This window comes from Beta vulgaris, chromosome 6 (genome assembly GCF_026745355.1).
Source record: "Beta vulgaris subsp. vulgaris cultivar EL10 chromosome 6, EL10.2, whole genome shotgun sequence".
Lineage (NCBI taxonomy): Eukaryota > Viridiplantae > Streptophyta > Magnoliopsida > Caryophyllales > Amaranthaceae > Beta > Beta vulgaris.
In genome coordinates this window covers 56,541,758-56,564,298 of record NC_079207.1, presented here as the reverse complement: position 1 = coordinate 56,564,298, position 22,541 = coordinate 56,541,758, and the positions used below count along the sequence as shown (strand labels likewise).

At 34.7% G+C, this 22,541-nt stretch overlaps 1 protein-coding gene and 1 long non-coding RNA gene across 9 annotated transcripts; one reads left to right on the top strand and one right to left on the bottom strand.

The window, feature by feature from the left end:
- Positions 1-49: 49 nt before the first annotated feature.
- On the bottom strand, positions 50-9,976 carry LOC104885036 (uncharacterized). Of its 8 annotated transcripts, XR_007270355.2 has the most exons (13): positions 9,871-9,975; positions 8,833-8,894; positions 8,611-8,698; positions 8,443-8,504; positions 7,895-7,958; positions 7,685-7,731; positions 5,711-5,790; positions 5,078-5,176; positions 2,398-2,669; positions 2,000-2,085; positions 1,759-1,910; positions 471-488; positions 50-363 (listed from the first exon to the last, which is right to left on the bottom strand). It is a non-coding gene; the product is annotated as an uncharacterized LOC104885036 (long non-coding RNA). The 8 variants fall into 8 exon arrangements; XR_007270352.2 differs by having other exon boundaries at positions 7,685-7,958; positions 9,871-9,976; XR_008970053.1 differs by lacking the exon at positions 5,711-5,790 and adding an exon at positions 3,394-3,432 and having other exon boundaries at positions 7,685-7,958; positions 9,871-9,976.
- Positions 9,977-11,007: 1,031 nt separating this feature from the next.
- Positions 11,008-19,948, top strand: LOC130591861 (uncharacterized). The gene is made up of 5 exons (XM_057395805.1): positions 11,008-11,355; positions 11,539-11,907; positions 19,422-19,479; positions 19,538-19,644; positions 19,856-19,948. The coding sequence occupies exons 1-5, from the start codon at positions 11,008-11,010 to the stop codon at positions 19,946-19,948; spliced, it is 975 nt and encodes a 324-aa protein (XP_057251788.1).
- The last annotated feature ends 2,593 nt before the right edge of the window (positions 19,949-22,541 follow it).

Sequence of the window (22,541 nt, the reverse complement as noted above, 5' to 3'; positions counted from 1 at the left end):
AGAAACATTAAGTGCGTGGGGTTAACGTAAGGGATACTGGGACTATTCATTAAGTGAAACAATGAACCTAATTGAAAGGTTTGGAAGTAGCCAAATTAATAGGAGAAAGATCTTCATTCAAGTGTACAGAGAATCATTATAGTTGCAAACAAGCTACCAGAATTACAATAACAAGGATGTGTGAACCATGTTTCACGTGTGCCGATGAATAGCACGCAAAATGGTGGGCTGTTTTTACCTACTTCCTAAAAGGAAATACAGGGTATCAAGCTATACGTATTGCAGATAATTCCTTGGTGTCAAATCCCTTGTTTAAAAATAGGACAATTCTTGAACACAGCTAGACGGCAAATGTATTGAAAGCTGCAAGGAAAATGGAATCGTTGTTATGGCTCAGAGATGTTACATATGAAGTGTAAGATATATACGATCAGTGTGAAGTTGTTTGCGAAGCAAGAAAGGGAATGTACCATCCAACACAAGAAGTCCTGCAACACAAAATTCATGTTATTCTTCATTGTATGAACACACCACATGAACTGCAAATCAAGAGGTAAGAGAAGGCAATGCATGCGCACCATTTCTAATATAGAGCTATATCATACCAGCTTTTTGCAGTACCGCAAAAGACAACATTTTTAACAGATTACAGAGGTGATAGGTTGATGTACAGATGGTTTGGACAAGATCCTAACATTCTTTGATTGGCAGGCACATGATAAACCAACATATAGTTGTCCATGTGAGAAGTAAGGGAGGTGTAGATACAAACCAACGTGGTTGAGTGTTTAATGCGGGGAAAAAACAAGCTCTCCTTGAGTACGATTTGGTGATGCGCTGCCGTTACTGAGCCACAATCCAGGATTCTAGCTCTAAGATGATATTTAGGAGGTGAGTTTGAAAAGCAACCGCCTTGATAAGAAGCTAAGCAGATCCTTGAGTTTCTTATTTTAGCTCTAAGATGTTGTCTAGGAGGTTAATGTGAAAAGCAACTAAACTACACAATAGAAACGCAATCTAAGAGAAAATTGTCACTGGACTCATTAACCCTTCCCTACCCCACCTATTGTCACTGGACTCATTACCCCTATTCAGATGATCCAAAGTACTTTCTTCTTGGAAAATCCCCTAGGCTCGAAAGCGTTTAGAAAATAAGCAAATTAAACAACAAAAAAGGAGTATTAGAGGGCATTGGAAGGTCGTCGCGGAGGATGTCTTCATCTTCATGTTAAGAAATGGAAAAACAAAGTAACATATGGTTGAAAAGGCATCAAAAAGAAATGGAATTAACGGCAAACTGAGATTCCAGATTGGAATTAACGGCAAACTGAGATCCCATATTCAACTAAATATCAATTCATATAATACAATCCGAAACCTGATATGGCTTCTAACAAAAAACAAAAGCACCAAAATCAACCCCATTCTAAGTATCATAACCATAAATTCGAAAAACGGTAATCAACATGAAAGAAGCAAGATTATGCACTCAAATTAAACAGTCAAAATTTGCAAAAACCAAAAACCAAGATGAAAAAGCTGAAAATTTGCTTTAACAGTTGATCTACTTCCTGTCGGTCCTGGCGAAATCGATCAGTCCCAATATTCCGGCAATTAAGAATATCACATACTCCAATTATAGAGATTCAACTTCCTTTATATACCCTAAAATAGTATATTTGACTGCATATCCAGTACTTTTTTTCCAAGGGAAGCAATATCTAGTACTGTTGATATACAAGTTCAGAAAGAACATACCTGTCTCATTACAAGATCGGTGAGAATATTCTGGATTTCGGGGTCCTGCATTGCTTTTGCCTGCAGAAATGAGATGCATAACTGTCAGCATCTTTCAACGCTTCTGGCATTGCCCCTAGCTTGGTGTAACTTGCAGCTCTGTTGCTGTAAGCCTGAATTGCACCATATATAGCGAAATGAATTTGATAAACTCAGTGATGCTATTACTAAATGCATAGTGAGCAGGAAAAGTGAGTACTACCTTTGGGTCTGTAGGGTTCCTTCTGATAGCTTCTGTGTAATGCTTCACTGCTTCAGGATACTTTTGCTCCTTAAAATACTCATTACCTGAAAAATGACTAAGTGTAGATCACAACTTAATGCACGTGGATAAGTCTTAAAGGCAAAAGGTACAATTAAGCACCGAAAATTCTAAGTAAACTTCAAAGGCAAAAGATTCAAATATTGTACATTCATTAACACCCTAATAATCTATATCAACTGGAAAGATTTTGACATTAAAAGCTCTCGAATAAAGTTGTCCCACCTTATAACATGCAATGAAATATACGCTCCAATCATCCAGAACTAACAGTAACAATACATTTGTATTCTGATAGAAGTATTACAAATCTGTCGATATCCAAAGGGAATAAGTACCTTTCTCACGTTCTTCATCAGCCACTTTAGGATTGAAATACTCCTGCTGTTCCGGTTCTTTCTTTGCCCTTTCAGCATCAAACAGCTTTGTAGAGTATCGGGATTGCGGTCCTCTGTCAAAGCTTTAATTTGTGGAACGCTTCAATAGCTGGTTCATAATCCTTTGAAGTCTTTGCCAATTTTGCCAAAGCAGTTTCTTTCCTGGTCAGGGCCCTGGCGAACATTTTGTAGTCTGATCTAAGCTCCCTAACTCTCTCAACAGCTTGGTCATACTACATAAGACATATATTAAGAAAGGAAGAAATCAGAAACAAACGGATCACATTGTACCAGTGAATAAACAGCTCTGAATCACCACTACAAAACGGGGTAAAATGATTAAGAAAATACTGGGAAAATTAGTGGTTTAATTGCTTTTTATTTTGATGTAAATTTCTAGATTATCAATCAAATATCAGTTACTAAGAGCCTGGTTGTGTTTAAATATGAATTGAAAGAAGAGTCGCATTGGTTGTGTTTATGGACGATCTTTTCAAGCATTGATTAAGCCTTCAATTCTGCGTGCTAAACCATAGCCAAAACCCTAATTTTTCGAACTTAGATTAGATGAGAGAGAGAGGCAGAGAGGAGAGAGGAGAGAGGAGAGTCGCAGACGCATTGAAGAGGAGGGAGAAGAAAAGAAATGTGCCGTTGAGATGAGGTCAGAAATGGAGGGCTGAGATTGCCCATTGCAAATGAACAGTGATGGTATATATTGAATTTGTAGAGTAGTAAGAGGTTTCTCGTGTCAGGGACATGTTAATTGAGTTGGAAGATGAAGCCTTGTGTTGGAAGGCAGAGAATGCTAATGACAAAGACAAGTTGCTTCAGATCACCAAAAGCATGACAGAATGCAAGGAGAGCATGCAGAATTCATATCAGGAAGTTGAAGATGCATTCAAGGTTCTCTAAAAAAGGATGATCAAATATACTCTGCATTTAACAGATCCCAGATACCTTATTCATAATAGATTCCACTCAATCTCAATGATCCAACTGCAAGTAATGTAACGTGTATCCAATCAGTAGCTAAAAGCTAAAACCAACATATAGAAACAATTATTTAGGCTATAAAGTTCATAATATGATGTGATTAGTTGTGGCATGCATACTCCCTCCCACATGAAATCAACGACACAACCAAACAAATATGAACATAATATGACGTGATTAATTGTGGCATACTCCTACTACTACTGCTGCTGCTCCTACTACCACTCCTCCTCCTCCTCCTCCTCCTCCTCCTACTACTACTACTACTACTACTACTACTACTACTACTACTACTACTCCTAATACTCCTACTACTAATACTCCTACTCCTACTCCTACCACCACCACCACCACTAACACCACTACTACCAGTAACACTACCAGCACTGCTACTACCACCACTACCACTACTACCAGCACTCCTACTACTACCACCACTACCAACACTACTACCACCACTCCTATTACTCCTCCTCCTCCTACTACTACTACTACTACTGCTCCTACGACCACTCCTCCTACTACCAATCCTCCTCCTACTACTACCACTCCAAACCCTACCCAGACCATACATATTGCAATTGCAACGAACACAAAATGAGCTGCTTGAACTGAGATTATGTTATTAATGAACTCTATTCAAACCCTAATTTACTCAAGATGTATGGTCTGGCACATAATATACACACTACACAAGCAATCAAGCATTAATCATGAAAAGTTATCAACTTCTAAGGAAAATTAATAGGGAAGAAAAAAACAAATTTTAGAAGGAAAAACAAAACGACCTCTACATATAATAGGAATCGACATAAGTATGCCTCAGCTTCTAGTTCTGTATAGCAAGGAGCTCAAGAGTGAGGACCAACTTGGGAATATCGAAAGATCTACACTGTAACTGTAAAGAGGCTATGGCCTATGAACAGCAATATCTTTTGTTTATCTTTCATATAAAAAGTAATTAATTGAACCTTGAAAAGTCCCAAGAACAAATCATTCAAGAGTAATAAAGGTTAAGGAGTATGCCGTGGAAGTTAAAGTTACAGCTATTTTATTTGAAAGCTTAAATCGAGCATCTATAAAGTAAGGAAAGTTAACTGTGGGGGCAAGTACTAAGTAACAAGGCAACTACTCATTCACATAATTATGTTAAGTGGAATGAATTTGCACAATTAACACTTAGAAGCACATTCTCAACTTGATTCAATGATGATATGATTAAGCCAACAACATTTTCATAAGTTGCAAAATTTTACAATCACCATAAGTAATTTTTTTTAGTCGGTAAGGATTTTGAACATAATTCTTACAAGTTATCTTACAAACGCCAAGGATAGTCCCTCTAACATGTATTTGACGCAATTATACTATATGAGCAGAAACAAAATGGACAATATTTATGTTAGCTCATACTCTATATACTCTCACTAATTTAAGTCGACAGACACTACTATATCTTCACATGAATCTCTCAATAATACACTCCTTTTTTTCCTTACTCACACTTTGTTACACACTAATATTAGCCACTACAAAGAAAATCTAAGCATAAGTCCACGTTTATACTAAACTAATGTTGGTTAAACGGAAAATAAAACAAGGAGTTACAGCATAGACTATCAAAACGAAGACAAAAATTTGAATTTACCTCTGGATGACCACCGAGGAAAACAAAATGTCAACATTATTACTTCGCTTCAGCACAAGAATCTTTCCATCACAATTCCATCATTGCCTAGTGCATACCCTAAAAAACATTAATTACCAAGATGAGAGACATTAGTAATCTATCTATTTTTTGAACATTCCTCTACTTTAAGTACTAATATAATCAGAGAAGTAGTAGACTTGACTACAAACTCACAGTACTTGATTCGTTTTTCCTATTGTTAGTAGTACTCTATTGCTACAAATATTCCTCTTTTGTGGACTGATTAGGTGGATTTCTAAGCAAGCCCTCTTGTTAATCATGATTACTATTTTTTGAACTTCTCATAAGGATGAGTATAGTCTTTAAAAGACTCTTATTAATAATAATTGGACTGTTTCTTACTTCCTGCTCTCTTTCCATTACCTAGTCTTAGTATTATATTTCCTTAGACATGCATCACCTAACCAATTTCACATGGTATATAATAATGATGGCATCACTTTTCAACTCTATATTTATGCCTAGATTGATCACATCGAGAAAGCATAGATATTCTAGCCATGTTATTTTCTAGACTAACCATTATGTTTGTTTACATTAGGGTGTAATACATTATGTTTGTTTACTGACCTGCCTTTTCTCTGTTATTTTTTACTGGTTTGAGTCTAGATGGAGCTGATATGATGAAATAATCCAAAAGGAAAGTAACCCTGTAATAAATAGAAAGAATTTCCTATAATTTCATGCATAAATAGATATGATGAAGATAGAAGTGAAGCACCATGGACTCAGTAGTATCAAACTGGTGATTTATTCTTGTGTTTAGCAAAAGAGTTTCAAGTGCAATTGAAGTTCTTTTACTTTTTCCTCAGCTAATTATGTTTGTAGCTTAAGACAATGATATTTAACAATCACAACAAACTCTGTAACGAATAACAGACATCTCAATTCATTGTGATATTACATAAGGATGAAGATACTGATCCATGGCAGATAAATCACAATATAAACATCCATTAGTTCTTCTTACATCCTAAGTTTCCAGATTGGTTAGTTTCAATGGACTGGTTAGTTTCAATGGATCAAACTCCCATTTACCTAATCCCACCATTAAATCAAGGCGAAGATAATCGAAAACACTTCTATGTCCTATTTTGTTGTGTTAGAGAGAAGGAAGAGACCCAATAACACCATTGTCACCATTAGATTCAGTAAGACGTGATGAACAACATATATGGTTCTAATGTAGTAAATTTAGTATGTAATTTACGAGGAAAGGCCTATGTCAATGTCCATGATCATGCAACTTTATCCACAAGTATTCCCAACGTATGTGTTTTGTCTTTACAAATCTGGAGTACCAAATGTGGTATATAAAGGTAATGAAAATGTATGGAAAAGACGCAATTAGAAATGGAAAACATTAATATAAACATTTTCATAGGACTCATTTTAGCTAACACTACACTTGCACTCATTATTATTTACTATAATGCCACTTATTACTACAGATGTATTTGATTCTAAAATATATATGTACCTCACTGAGAAGCTCAAATCATGGGGTTCTCTTCAGAACTTCTATATCTCTTTTGCTGAAAACATATAGGGTTCTTCTCCATTACATAGGTAGTAGGGATACACTTGTAGGTCATCCACCAATATAGAAAACCAGGATTTTGTTTCAAAATAAAATAACCTAACTTAATAAGACCTCTTCTGAAGTCATTTGTCATAAGAGCATTAGGAGGAGAAGGCCAATGTAGTTGAGAACAAGAACCACTAAAGCTATGCCTTGTAGAATGCCCCAATATAATTTCATAGACTAAATAAGCTTCTAACACATGAAAAGAGGGTTTGGAAAAAAGATATCAGGTTAGCATCAATTGTTTCTCGGCCAAACTCTCACAATTTCTTTTTTTGCAAACTTCATAAGTGAACTAACTGGCCAATCAAGTCTTGAATCAGTTCAATTATTTACAAGCAAGGTCTCCATCAAAATTAACCACCAAGTTATTGAGAACTTGAGTAATGGCAGAAAAAGTAACGGTATAAACTTAATTTGGACAATATTAAGTTTCGACTGGCTTTAAACTCGACTCACACAAATGAGATGCATTTATGCAGCTAAGGCTCTTGTCTCCTAACCTTTCCCTTATTTTAGGATATATAAGTTCAATAAATTAAGTTCAAGACAAATAAGTATTGATGACTTGAGTTCAGAATACATAAACACTGATAATTTCAGTTCAAGGCCAATACCCAAACAACTACATAAGTTGTAAAAAGTGTAAATTAACTCGAAAAAGTTAAGTTGAAAGTCAATAAGTACAACAAAAAAGTTAAGTTCAAATAGAAATAAAGACTCTTTGCACAAAATACTTGCATGTGTGGTATATACTTGAGGCAACTCCAAGATTGAACAAAACTCGGTATAATATGAATCCAAGGCAAATCTAGTGAGCACTTTAGCTAATTACTATGAAATCATAAACTATCTTTTTACTGCCAAACGATGAGGTGCATATGGAAAAAGGTAAAGAGTTAAAAGCCACGTTTAACTATCAAAATATAACAAGCCAGGATATTAGCAACTTAGCGTACCTTATTAGCAAACACTCGAGCATTGATATGATGGATTGCAACTTTACCTGCCAATTGTTATTCGCACAAGTTTGGTACATGTAACATCAATGAAAGAAAATCATTGGAGTTGTGCGTGAGTGAAAATCATTCTCAGTTTGGTTGTAGGGAAAACTGTAAAACTAAAAGTTGAGGCAAAATTTATAATTCCATATGAAGATGCATATTTACCTCATTGATGGCAAAATTCTGATTGTTGCTCTTCTTAACCTTTTTCAACTTCCTCAAGAATTACCTATCAATCAAATATTAGAAACTTGACTAATTAAGTTTCGACTGGCCCATTTAAACTTGACTAATTTACCACAACATTCCAAATTGTGCAGCTAATGCAAAAACAACATGAAATCCCTTCAATTAAGGGGGAGAATGGCATGCTTCAATTAACTCAGCCCACGCAGCTCTATAAGATAATCAAGTAATATATATCTATTAACTCAGCCCATGCAGCTCTATGAGATAATCAAGTAAAACCGGACATTTCTAAATAGCAAAGGGGACATCATCTTTGGAACCGCCAATAAAAATCGTTTAAAACTTAAAAGGTAAGATAAATGCAGCTCCGTGAAATCTATAGTGAAAAGAAATGACGCGGATCAATGCTTAGGGCATGGTGCCAACTCAAGATTCTTGTCACAAAAGCATAATAAAAATTTAACACTTCTTATATTGCACTATGTTTAAAGTTTTAGAATTAAAGAATTAGAATAAGAACAAACCTGCTATCGTGAGCAGCTTGCCGTTGAGAATCCCAATCTTTAAAGTGTATTTCCTTTGCACGCTGTGAGTATACAGGGTATACAAAGAAGCTTATGAGAAAGAGAAATTTCAATTGACCAATACGATTGCAACATAAATATTCGCAAGAATTGTATATCTTGATTAACCTCATTTCCGTCAGCCTGAAGAGAAGCAATCTTTTATGGTGTAAATTTAGCCATTAATACTGACTTTACTCGGTGTGTGAATTCATGGCTGAAACAGTTAACCATAGGCATAATAAGTACTGCACCCTCTCCGTGCATCTTGACTCGATGAGTAATAATATATGGAAAAACTAAACCAAACACTATTGCTTAACAAAAATACAAAAAATTAGGAGCACTTACTGAATCCCACCACAAGTAGTGCATATGAAAGTCGAAAAAGTGGTGCACACATATTGGGGACCCTAGCGGAAATAAGATATTAGTATTCGAGATCTAGGTTACTTTTATGACAATTTTCTGTAGATACACTGCATTTGCATAATCTATACGACCAGATCACAGCCACAGTTCCAATATAGACATATACGAGTAAAACTGTAAAAGTAAGAACGAGCAAAGAAAGCGTAGAGTAATGGCCCTGTAGATGAAGACCTGAAAAATTATATCTCCAAGATTTGCTTTCTTTGAGATACAAAGCAGTTGATATATATGAAGTAATATTATTTTGTTCGCAAAAATATTAAAAAAAATATATATTGTTTGTACCAGTTATTAAACTGATAGGAGAAAATACAACACTTCAATACCTTTTTCTTTTTTAAAAGGAACACTTGAATAGATCTTGGCCAAAAGGCTGAAAAAGAAGTAAATATTACAAAAGTGAACATCCCCATATGGAAGCGACAGATTTCTCTCCATTCAGAGAACTCAATCTATCCACAGAGGTGAAAGAATTTTTTCACATCAACTACTGGAAGGGCTAAATCAGGGAAACAGAGGTATATATACTTGCAAAGCATATGATTTTGCTAATAATGAAAGACTTCCTTAACTAAGAGCCACCTTAAGTTTACTTATATACTTCTTTTGGCCTGGTATTAGAAAAGAACTTAACCGAAGAATGCACTATAGAATTCAACAAACCCAACCCCCTCCACTTTTCCACTTTCTCAGAACAAGGAATGCACTAAATTATGTCATTAAACTCACATAATTCTTGAATATTTGCTTTTCACCAGTGCCATAAATTTCAAGAGTTCCTCCATATTCTATTTTCAGTCTCCAAAAAATTTAACCCTTAAACACACAAAGAATCACGAACTGGAAAAAAGCGAAACAAATGAAACAAACGAAAAATCACAAACTGGAAAAATACAAAGCGAAATAAATAAAATCAAACCTTGAAAAATCGATTAAATAGAAAGAAAGGAAATTTACCAACAGGATCAGATGATAATTGATTTTTCAGGGTTCCTTACTTCTCTGTTGCGTGTTGATGCTTTCAGAGAGAGAGAGAGAGAGAGAGAGAGTGAAGCGATGAAGAGAGTCAGAAAAAGACGAAAAAAGAGGAGAGAAGAAAGAAGCTTCAACGGCTGAGATCAGTTTACAAATTAAGGGTTGAAATTCACCCATTTCTTATCTACAGTATTTTTCATGCTTTTATCACTCATTTCACTATTCATTTGAATAGTAGCCAACTTTGCCACTTTTAAAAGGTTATGGATTATGGATTATGGATTGTACTGCTTTTTACATTATCGTACTTTCCTTTACATTATTTCTTCTTTTTACATTATTGTACTGCTTTTTACATTATTGTTCTGCTTTTATATATTAATTTACTGCTTTTTACATTATTGTACTGCTTTTTACATTATTGTACTTCCCTTTACATTATTTTCTGCTTTTTACTTTCTTGTACTGCTTTTTACACTATTGTACTTCCATTTACATTATTTTCTGCTTTTTACATTATTGTAATGCTTTTTACGTAATTGTTCTGCTTTTATGTATTATTGTACTGCTTTTTACATTATTGTACTTCCATTTACTCAAGCATCCTTGTTACACTATATAACCTATGCATCCTTGTTCACCATTTGCTCACACCAAACCTAAACATATTGGCTAATTTTTAGAATGAACTCCTTCAACTTAAAATTTTCCCCGTCAAGTTCCTCTAGTTATGATAAAAGAAGATCATCTCGAGCAAGAATTGATCAAGAAATAGATGATTTCTTGACCAATATTGTTCAACCACTTGCTCCAACTCTTATATCAAATGTTACTCCAACACTACGAAATAGAAGAGCAAAAGTGACTATTGATAATGAGGATCATCAACGGGCAAATCGAGGCAAGGAGGAAGGCCATATACGGTTGTTCAATGATTACTTTGCTGATCAACCAGTTTATCCTGCTTGTTTATTTCATCGAAGATTTCGAATGCAACGCATGTCTTTCTTCTTATTATGGAAAGTGTCGTTGCAAATGATGTACGGTTCACTAAAAAAAGAGATTGTACGGGATAGTTAGGTTTATCTCCCCCTACAAAAGTGTACAACTGTTATTCGAATGCTTGCGTACGGGGTAGCGACAGACTCGATTGATGAGTATGTACGAATTAGTGAAAACACAGCTCGAATAGCATCAATGAAATTCACAAAGGGGGTTATCAACCAATTTGGTGCCGAGTACTTGAGACAGCCTATTCCAGATGTTTTGGCTAGACTACTCAGATTCGGTGAAGAATGTGGATTTCCGGACATGATCGGCAGCATAGACTGTATGCATTGGGAATGGAAAATTATCCGTCGGAATGGAAAGGACAATATCAAGGAAGATTTGGTGTTGCTACTTTATTTCTTGAAGTTATTGCTGATCGTGACTTATGGATATGGCATTCTTTCTTCGGGATACCAGGTTCGTGCAATGACATAAATGTTCTTCACTGATCTCCTGTGTTTAGGGATGTTTTAGAAGGTCGAGCACAACCCGTGCAATTTACGATGAATAGTAACCAATATGATAAGGGTTATTATCTCACTGATGATCTGAATTGAGCAACATTCATTCAATCGGTTACATGTCTTCAAACTCGCAAAGGACAAGTTATTTGCTCAACACCAAGAAGGAGCTCGAAAAGATGCTGAGAAAGCATTTGGGATGCTGCAATATCGGTTTGATATAGTTCGTAGACCATCCCACTCATGGGATGAAGAAACTCTCAATGACATCATGTTGTCTTGCATTATCATGCACAACATTATTGTGGAAGATGAACGAGATACATATGCACACTACACAGATACTACTGAATTCACTACAAACACAAGTAATAATGGCGACAAATTTGAATATTATCATGATCGGATCGTAGATATCAACTGTTACATGGCTAATAGAGATGCAATTGAAGATCAGCATGTGCTTCAATCCTTAAAACGTGATTTGGTTGCCAATATATGGCAGAAGGTTGGTCGTAATGCTAATTAAGAGCATTTTATGTAATTCGTTCTTAATTAAGTTTTATGTATTTCGTTCTTAATTAAGTTTTATGTACTTCGTCCGTAATTAAGTTTATAATTGTCGCACCGATGTAGCATTTTATGTATTTCGTTCCTAATTAAGTTAATAATTCGTTCTTGTATTTCATTATATGTCTCTAAATTAAAAATATATTAAAAATGTTAATTGTGTCTCATGAAATAATTAGTAGATCATTAATTATGTATGCATAAAATAGTGGTAGCTAATTTCGTATTCAATTACTTAATAAAAACGCTAATTATATATGCTACGTATTAATAAAAGCTAATTATGTAGATAACTTAATTATTAAAATGATAATTATAATTTTAAAATTATTAATTTAATTAATTAATAATAAAATATCAATTAGTAATGAATATTTCATATCATTGAAAAGAAAATAATACAAATGATGGTGGTTGGGTGATTAGAGAGAAAAAGTAGTTGGGTGGGGTTAAAAAGTAAGAGAGAGAGGAAAAAGTAGTTCATATGATCTTTTTTTGGTTCATTGTTAAGAAGATAAGTGAGAAAAGATTATGGGATATTATTTTTAGAGAGAGAAAGTTAAAAAGATAGTGGGATGATCTTATTTCTCAATCATCATTAATGGTGCTCTTAGATATGAACTTGACCCGAACCAATTTGGTCTGAATCAAATCAACCTGAATCTAATGGACCCGAATTCCACTCAAACTACACCAACCCAAAATTGAGCCAGATAAATTGACATATGTTTGTACAAATTTTCATTCTTTAGTTTTTGGCTAATAAGATGGACAAATTCTTGAGGATCTAACTAATAAGTACTAAGAACCTTTTTTTTTGAAAAAATACTATGAATTATTAAGAAATATTATTGATATATAACAAATATAAATGTTCTATAGGAAAAATTGATAGGAGCAATCGCAATTATGGGAGTTCAATCATTTTTTCGTTCCTAACTAATGACTCAATCCGAGTAATCCTAATTATTTAAAATTGCTCATAATTGATTAGTTGTTTAACATGTTATCTAAACCGGTTTCCTTCTTCCTCCTTCCTCCTCTTTCCTTCCTCCCCTGCCACCCCTCTGCCTCCCCCTTCCCTTACCACCCACGAAATCCCCTCCCTCTCCTTACTTAGATGCGCCAGATTCTGCTAGGTCATCGTCGAGCCTAACAAAGATAAACCTAACTCGGTCTCTCTAATTAAATAGAAAGGGGAAGCAAGGGTTGAATTCATAGAGAGAAAAGATTAAACACCAATAAGCTAATGTTAAATAAGCTAAGTGAGGACAATAGTGATTGAAATTTGGGTTTTTACGTTTAGGCTATGTAATGATTAACTAAAGAGAATTAAATCAAATGACGAACAAGGATTTACGATAATATTAGAAGGACTTGGATATAGGATTCACCGCTCAATTCAATCATGAACTTCAACAATTAGAAGGGGGTAACAATAGCAATGGATAAAAAGGATCATCTTTTAAATCCATAATTACTCTTTCAATCTAAAAAGGGCTACCTAAGTTGAGGATTACGGTCTATCTTCATGCACCAAAACTCCAACTCAAGAATATGAATGAAAAGACGATAAATTACACTCCTTAGCTAAAACCCCTATTTTCATGCAAGTTTAGCTAAGTGAACATATGATAAGTCAACTCTTCGATTTCATCTTTCAAATCTCCATTGAAGTGACTATCAATTAAGCCTCTATGGAGGCCAACCACAAAAACTAACAATAGAAACCCCAATAGCTCATTTGAAACCATCAACCTAATTAGACCCTGATAAGTCATATTTATATATAGTTTTTAGGTGCATTTAGATTGCATTTTAGAGCATTTAGTTTCATATTTAGGTTTATTGTAGCATTATATTCTTAAGTTTTGCTTTTTTACTCCTATTCAGTATGTTTTCTTGTTTTTGATAAATTTCAGGCATTGAGGATGTATTTTCGAGTATGATTAGCTAGACTTGAGGATGGGGAGCACTTGGAAAGAAGCTACAATGCATAAGGATCGTTTGCATATTTTGTAGTACGAGTTTGAGCTAAAACAAAGTGGAAAATCATTAGAAGGAATGTGAAAAAGCTCACATCTACTCTTCTGAAAATAACTTTTAATTTGCTGATTAAAATCGAGTAATTCCAGCAAATTTTAAAACTATACTTGAAGAGCTTTCCAACGATAGGTGGCACACCCCTAGGAGACTTCTATTCAAAGAGTTATGCCTTTCGAAAGATTGCACTGTTTCGGCTGGAATCTACCACGCGTACGCGTGGATCACTAATCCGCCCATTAATGATTTTTTTAAGACTTTTCTTATCTTGTAAATTACTTTCCTAGGCATATTAGGTTATTGACTATTATTTAGATTAGTTTTTCATTCTCTCTCCCTCCTCCATACACACGTTATTCTTATAATTTTAGGTTTAGTTTACTTTTCTCTCTTTTTTTTCCTCTCTAGTTTTTTAGAAAAACCCTAGTTGTTATTTTTCTTCATTAATTCATTAGTTTCTTTCATTGATTCCTTTGATTATGCTTTTCTTTGTAGGTTTAGATTTCATTATTTACTTTATGATAGAGTAGTTTTTATTTCTAGGGTTTGGGAATCCATATTTATATGATATGATTATAGATTGATAATTATTCATGGTTTGATTAGTTATTGATTTCTCTAATTGATTAGTGTATTTATTGTTAATCTTGCAATCTGATCAATTGTCTGATTAAATATTGCTAATATCGAGTCAAGATAGTACTCTTTAGAGGCTTACCTACAATTAGCAAATCTGATTATGTTAAGCGATCGTACTAGCATATGTTGATTTGAGAGCGTTAAGGCCCGATCGTAGGATTAACCTATGCTCTAGATATCTGATTAACTGAACTATTGATGATATTTTGATAGATTATAAGTATAAACATGGTGAACCATTGCCCTAGATCGTTTTACTTTGATTTTCTTTATTTATTAGTTTAGAACCTTAATTCACATATTTATGATCTTATCTAGTTTCCCCATAATTTAGAAACTAGATTAAAACAACCATCTCTCTGTGGATTCGACGCTACTTGCCCTACTATATTATTAGAAGGTTTTGCAGGAATTATTTTTGACAGGTGTACGACAGCCTATCAGACCCCCAAAAAGAGTGAAGAGTTCATGACATTAATGAGGGTTTCACCTCATACCCAAGAAAAAGGGACTACTTACTATTTTTCATGGAATCCGCAACACAAAAAAAAAGGTTCAATGCCATTAATGAGATGTACATAGTAGAGATTTCAAGTCAAACCTAAAAGTAAAGCATAAACAAGTATTGAAAGCTAGTGAAAAAGTAAGAGAGAAAAGAGATAAAAGTGAGATAAAGAATTATAGTAGAAATTTTTAATCTTCATGAACATCCAATATTCAAACTTCAAATTCCTAAATATTCTCTTCCAAAAGCTTTCAACTTTACTAGATGAGAGTAAAATAATCTCTAAGCTTAAACAAAGTGGCTAGGTTTAAAAGTTGATTTCCTAAAAAACGACTACAAATTAGGGTATTTATATCCCTTACATTTGCGTAAGAAAAACTGAAATCACGAAAAAAAGAATATGGCATGCCTATTCCGTATATTCAGGAGCGCCCGCTCCATATAAAATCCTGCCAGTGCTGTGTGCAGGGGAAATGACCGGAGCTCCCGCTATGTATCCCCTTAGAGCACCCGCTCCATACAAATTTTCGAACTTCAAATGTTTCTGCCTCGATAGAAACAGGTTTTAATGTTTTCCGAATTAGGTGCTTGTGAAGCTTTAGTAAGTGTTTTTTCCAATTTCCCCCAATTTTTTTTTTTGTAGGGGTGAAAATAGGTTACCAATGGTGAATAAAAGTTTGCTCAATGATGGAAAATATCACAGAACTGAAAAATACTGAATAAATTATGCTTTAATCCATCAACAAGAAAACATTATCTATGGATGTGACGGTGACTTACCAACTTTACCCATGGCAACTAATTTACCTTTCATGTTGTCACCAAAAGTCACACTTCCACCATCATAGGCAAAGAGTGAGAAAAATCTTGATTTATCTTCAGTCATAACTCATATGCTTAGAACAACCACTGTCTATGTATCATGTGTTGTTCCCCCTCACTCTAGCGTGCAAGAAAATTAATTGTTAGAGTTAGGAACCCAATCTTTATGGGGTTCCTATCCTTCAGGAACAATAGGTTTCTTTCTCCAATTTACTTTACTTGCTTCCAAATTCTTGTTAAAGAGACCAAGTGATAAGTGCGTTTCTAACGCACTTTATGACTTCCTTTTGGCTTGTTTTGGTTCCCTTTTTTTCCCTTTCTTCCTTCTTTTTCCTCACTTTTCCCTTCTACTTCATTCACTAGATCATACTTGATCATAATGACATTTTGCTAGATTCTCGATCTATTTTGATCGAATTTCTAGCACATATGCTTTCACCATGTTTTCTCGTGGCTTTTAGTGCAGGTATGACCCTTTTTGGGACCAAGTAATGCAATACATGGCTTAAGGAGACAAGATAGAGGATGCGAGAGAGCATGAGATGCGCCTAGAGTCCCCCGCACGTGATGGTGCGCCCGCACATCCCTGAGGTGCGCCCGCACCTCCAGCCGAATTGGAAGAAAAATACAGACCGCAAAGGTTCGCCCGCACCCAGCACAAGGTGCGCCCGCACCTGTGTATGGTGCGCCAGCACCAACTACCGGTGCGCCCGCACCTTATGACGGAGGATTTCCACCTTGAGACAGAAGAGTCAGGTGCGCCCGCACCTGACGTATGGTGCGCCCGCACCATGCGTTCCAGAAATAAAATTTCGATCATTAAACCCTTTTTCTCTTTTAGTTTTGGAAGTTATGTTTTCATTCTAGTTTCTATAGAATATTTTAGGGTTTTGTATTAGAGAGAAAACACTTTAGTTTGATAGAGATTTGAGATCATCGATCCTAGTTTGTGATTCCATTAACATCAAAGGTACTTTTCGTTGAATTTTAATTCAAAGTTTCAGTTTTTAATTCATTCTCTTCGTGTTTGTTCTTGCTTTTGGTTATTCTAGATCTTCATTCTCTTAGTTTCATAATTGTGCTTTCCATTAGTTTAATCATTTTTTAATCATGTTTAACCTTAGATTAGTCATAGATTTTATGTTTAATTGCTTAAACTCCATGATTAGTGAGTAGTTTCACATTTAGGGTTAGGGTGAAAGTATGAATTAGGGTTTTAAATGTGTTGTTGATGTGATTGTGATGTTTAAAGAAGTTTATGCATTGATCTTTGTGTTTCGAGACCTTAGGATAGATATTGATCACATTTATACTTTGGTATTTTGATTTCAAATGTTCTCTCTTTTATCATCCCCAAGAATCAACTTAATTTCTAGGCCAAGATATTGGGTAGAAATTAAGGGGACCTCATTAGGGTTTTCCGAACGTATTGAATCTCTTAATCAATTAACTAAAGACCATTCGAGAAGGAGTTAGTTGATTGATTAAGTGATTACTCTTGAGGACCATTCGAGAAGGACTCGATACTTTAGAGAAAACTAAACCTTGCATAATCGTCTTCGTTGCTTCACAATCGCATTAACAATCATTATCCGTTCTTATTCATACTAGTAACCTTAACTCTAGTTTCTTCCTATTTGATATTTACACTACTACAAAAAAGGCCAAAGAGACCATCCATAAGAGACTGGTTGAGATTACTAACCCATTTCTTAGATATAGAAAACCATTGATTATCCAAAACCAGTCTCTTAAGTTTACTATTTCACTTATTGAAAAAGCTATTGTGAAATAGGAGACTACTTCTATGTAAAACCGGTTTCTTTGAAATATTTTAATTTTTTAAATCAATTTTTCTTTCAATATAATCTTATGATGTACGTATATATTCTTCTTGTTGTGAGATAGAAGACTATTTATAAGTAAAACCGGTTTCCTTAAAATATTTTAAATTTTAAATTTAATATCTTTTCATGTTAGTGGCAGATTTACCTACTAACACGCTCCAACAATAAAAAAATAAATGAATAATTTCAAACAATATCACGCACGATTTTTTTCAGTTTTCACTCTCTCAACTTTTTTTCTCTCACCTCAGCACCTCATAGACCTTCTCCCTTTCTCTCTCATAAAATCTCATACCTTCACTTCTCCCTCCGTCATACGGCCTCACCGGCGGCGGTCGTGACTCGTCTCGGACTCCTGTGTTTTCCTGGTGTCGAATTGGTGCCTTGGTGGACGAGCGACTTACAACTTCCAAGAGTCGTGACTCGTGACTAGGTACATCTTAATCTACTCAATTTGCTTGATTTCTTGTTTTACTTTATAGATTAGGGTTTATCAATTTCATGAGATTGGAAAATAAATTGCAATTTCAGTTGTTATGGCGTTTATATATCAGATTATGTAATTTAGAATTGTTATAAATGTTGATTTTTGTTTTGTTGTTGCTCTAGGAATATAATAACTGATTTGATACGAGTAAGCAATCTTTCGTGCATAAGCAAGGCAACTTAAGGTAAATAACTCTTTAGTTTCGATCGAAATTCTGCTTGTATATGCATAAAGTTACAAAATTTTGTATACTTTGATGATGATCATGAAGGGTTATAACTATATTATACTATTCTGATATGAACAAATTGATGTAATTGCAGAATTTGTTCCCTCAATCAGTTTCTTTTAAAGGTTAGTATTTTCTTATATGATGATACATTAGTCATGTATATTCACTAGGTGCTGATTAAATTGACCCCTTAGCTGGAAGACAATTGAGAAATAACATTTCTGTATTCACCCTCGAATGATATCATAACTAGAATAGCAACTGCGACCTGATTCTTACTGTGCAATTATGCCTGATCGGTTTGTCTCTTGTGTATCTATGGTTTTTTTTTTTTTTTACCAGTGTCTCCATACATATTGCCTCACGAGAGCTTTTATTTTATTTGAACTGAAATATCGATGCTAATTATTAAGTTTTTTTTTTTCCAAGGACAACATTGGGAAGCCAGAATGGACAACAATATGGGAAAATCAAAAAATTTCGATTTGAATAGCCCTGAAGTTAAGCAGAGTTTGGTGATTTCATGATGTAGAGTTTGATGCAAAATCTGCTTTAGCAATTTTTGCCTTGCCAATTTTTCTGAATGGGTTGTTTCCTCATTAGCATTCTTTATATATTACTTCTTCATATTGGATTATAGCTATAAAGCCAACAAATTATTCAATTTAAGCAGAAGATTTGCACGCTTTCAGAAAAATTTCCAAGATTAACACTTTATCATAGACACATGTAGTAGCTGATTGCACCTTTTGAGTGATTGTATTCAATTGGTTATAATCTATAACTTTTGAAATCATATGATTTGTAAAGAAGACATGATTTATCTTCTTTCTTGGTCTTTGTTTATCTATGGGACTAATTACTGGTTATGTGGCAGATCAAATCAAAGAGAATCATGCTTTTATCATTGAACTTTGAGGAGTCTCTATTAGTGGGTAAATTTTCTAACCTTATCCCTTATACATTCTTCTTGGTTTTAGTACTCTTTTGCAGCCATGGATGTGTCATCTGACCTTACTGAGCTGGGGAAGACTCCAGTAGCAGTGGTTTGTGCTGGTGCTAAATCAATTCTTGACATACCTAGAACCCTCGAATATTTGGTACTATAAACCTATGAAAGATCCAAAATTCTATCTTGCCTTCATAACTTATATTAGTTCAAGGTCTTCATTTTATCCCATTTGTTTGGCACAGGAAACTTAGGGGGTGTGTATTGCTGGATATAGGACTAATGAGTTTCCTGCCTTCTTTACTGAAACAAGTGGCTGTAAGGTATACTATCATCATTTCTATAATTCCATTATTTTCTAGAAAGTAGCAAATGGGAAATCTGGTGTTCGTCTAAGAGTGTTTAGGCTATCAAATCCTGTCTCATATAATGATACCCTTCTCCTTTTCCTATGACTGTCGTTCGAGGTTATGTACATGCTCTTAGAAGTTGTGAGTTAATCCATTGATATTTAAAACTGCCAAATCATAGTGTGTTGATATATGTTAGACGAAAAAATTACGGTGCATCAAAATTTTGAATGACAATAAATGGAACTAAAAGGTTTTAGAATGGTCAGATATGGCTCTTTTTATTCATTATCTGTTTGCTTAGGTCCAATTCACTCCCTTTAGCATCATCCCTGGCCCACGACCCCTGTAATGCAAAACTAGGGAAAAATTATAGAAAGTTAAGTTTATGGTGGTTTTGTTGTTTAATTTTCAAATAGTGAAAACAAAACCTGTTCGACATAACTGTTTTAAATAACTAAATTTATGTACATGTCATAAACTGGAATTTTTTTTGTTTTTTTGAAAGAACATAAACTGGAAACCTATAAATTAGAAATCGTTTAGAAATTCGATTATTCTTTCTTTGATTTTTTCTTGCCGAGTTTGTATATATGAAAGTTATAAAATATAGATATACTAATTCTAATTATAATTCTTTGTAATTATTTTGTAGTACTTTATTGGGATTTCTAGCACTTATTCGCAAGAGATGATTGACGAGCTAAGAGATACGTGGGTGAAATATTAAAACAATCAAACACGAGACGATGGAGATTGAAGACAATGGTCAAGTTTCAATTGTACATATTATTTGCTCAAGTTAGAATTTTAATTTTCGTAGATATCGTTAGATTATAGAAATTTTATTTTTGAGACATTAATTATTGGAATATATTGATGATTTGACTAGTGAAATTGATTTTGTATGTAAATTAAATGTAGCAAATATTTTTTACATTATTAATAAAGCAAGCAAGAATTTTTGTTGATAATATAATTATTATTGTGGTTATTTATAGATTTGTTTTTTTTCAAAGGCGTATATACAAGAAACCGAAAATACAGGAGCAGATAATGTATGTATATTGTAACATTTTAATTAAAAAAAACATGTAATACACCTAAGAAACCGGTTGTGGTTAATAACTGGTTTCAAAGGGTAAGGTAAGGAGACTGGTTATAAATGTTAACTGGTCTCCTAATCTCTTTTCACAGTATATGTACACTTATCTAAGAGACTGGTTTTACCTATCAACTGGTTTCCTAAATAAACAAAGAAACCAGACATTATAACCGGTCTCTTAACCTAGGACACCTGTGAGATGGAGATGTGTTATAGTCCGGTTTCCTAGGCCATTTTCAACCGGTTTCCTAGGCATTTTTTGTAGTAGTGTTAAACACTTTTTATTTGCTAGTTTTAGTCTTTAGCTAGTCATAATCGTTACAAAAACTTTTCAAACCCCCAAATACCATTCAATTAGGTAGTCTGGACTTGATAGACTTTAATTGATCCCAATTTCCCCGTGGATCGACCCTCGACTTGCCCTTACTATTTTCTTAGTAATTGCTCGTTAGGTTTTATATATATTGTTTGAAAAGAGATTTTTGGTGCCTTAACGACACACTAAAAACCTCTTATCAAAATGGCGCCGTTGCCGGGGAAGTTGTGCTATTGATTGAAGTTTAATTTAGTTTAGTTTGCTTAGTTGATTTTTCTCTTATTTTCTTTTTAACTGTGGTTGTTATTTGCTAATCCTCTGCTTAGCTTTGTTGTGTTACATGAGAAGAAGAGCTCACGGTTCACCCACCTTGCCTTTAGATCTTGAAATCGATTGTACATTGTGAAAGCTTCGGAAGAATTTAGAAAATTTGACTTTGGGTTCCGAGCCATCTTCACCAATCTCAAGTACATCAAGTGAAGTTGAAGTAGAAATGGGTGAAGCAAATCCACAACTATTTAGGGATTTCGGAAATCCGGGTTCCTATGTTCTTCAAGGTGGAATTCGACTCCCCACCACCACTACAAATTTCAGCATTCACCCTCAGTATACTCGGATGGTGAAAGTAGAGCAATTTTGTGGGGGTCGGATGAAGATCCTCTTGACCATCTCGACGTTTCTTGAGATCTGTGCATGATAACACAAATGATCTCCCTGATACATCAAGATGCATTGTTCCGGTTCTCTTACCGGAAAAGGCAAAGTCATGGCTCAAGAGCTTGCCTGCTAATTCCCTCACTACATGGGAAGAAGTCACATGGCTTCTTGAAGAAATACTTCCCGGAGTGGAAGACTGCGGACATAAGGAGGAAGATCTCCTCTTTGAGCAAGAGAACGATGAGACACTTGCCGAAGCTTGGGAGCGGTTCAAGGAGATGATCCTTCATCCCCACCATGAGTTCAACAAAAATCTACTCATGCGTTTTTCTATGATGGTCTTGATCCGATTTCACGGGCCAACCTTGATGCTGGAGCGGGAGGTCAACTTTCTAAGATCCCGCAAGAACAACTTGAGTCCACAATTGAGGAAGTGATCAAGAACTACTCATGGGGTGGAAGACGAAGAGGTGCTCAACCTAAGAAGAGCGGAAAGTTTGAAATTAGACCCCATGGATCAAATTCAAGCCAAGATGGACCAACTCGACAAGAAGCTCTCAAGATCAATCTTGCATCTCTACTCCTTCACAGGTAAACTCTTTTTCTTGTGATATTTGTGG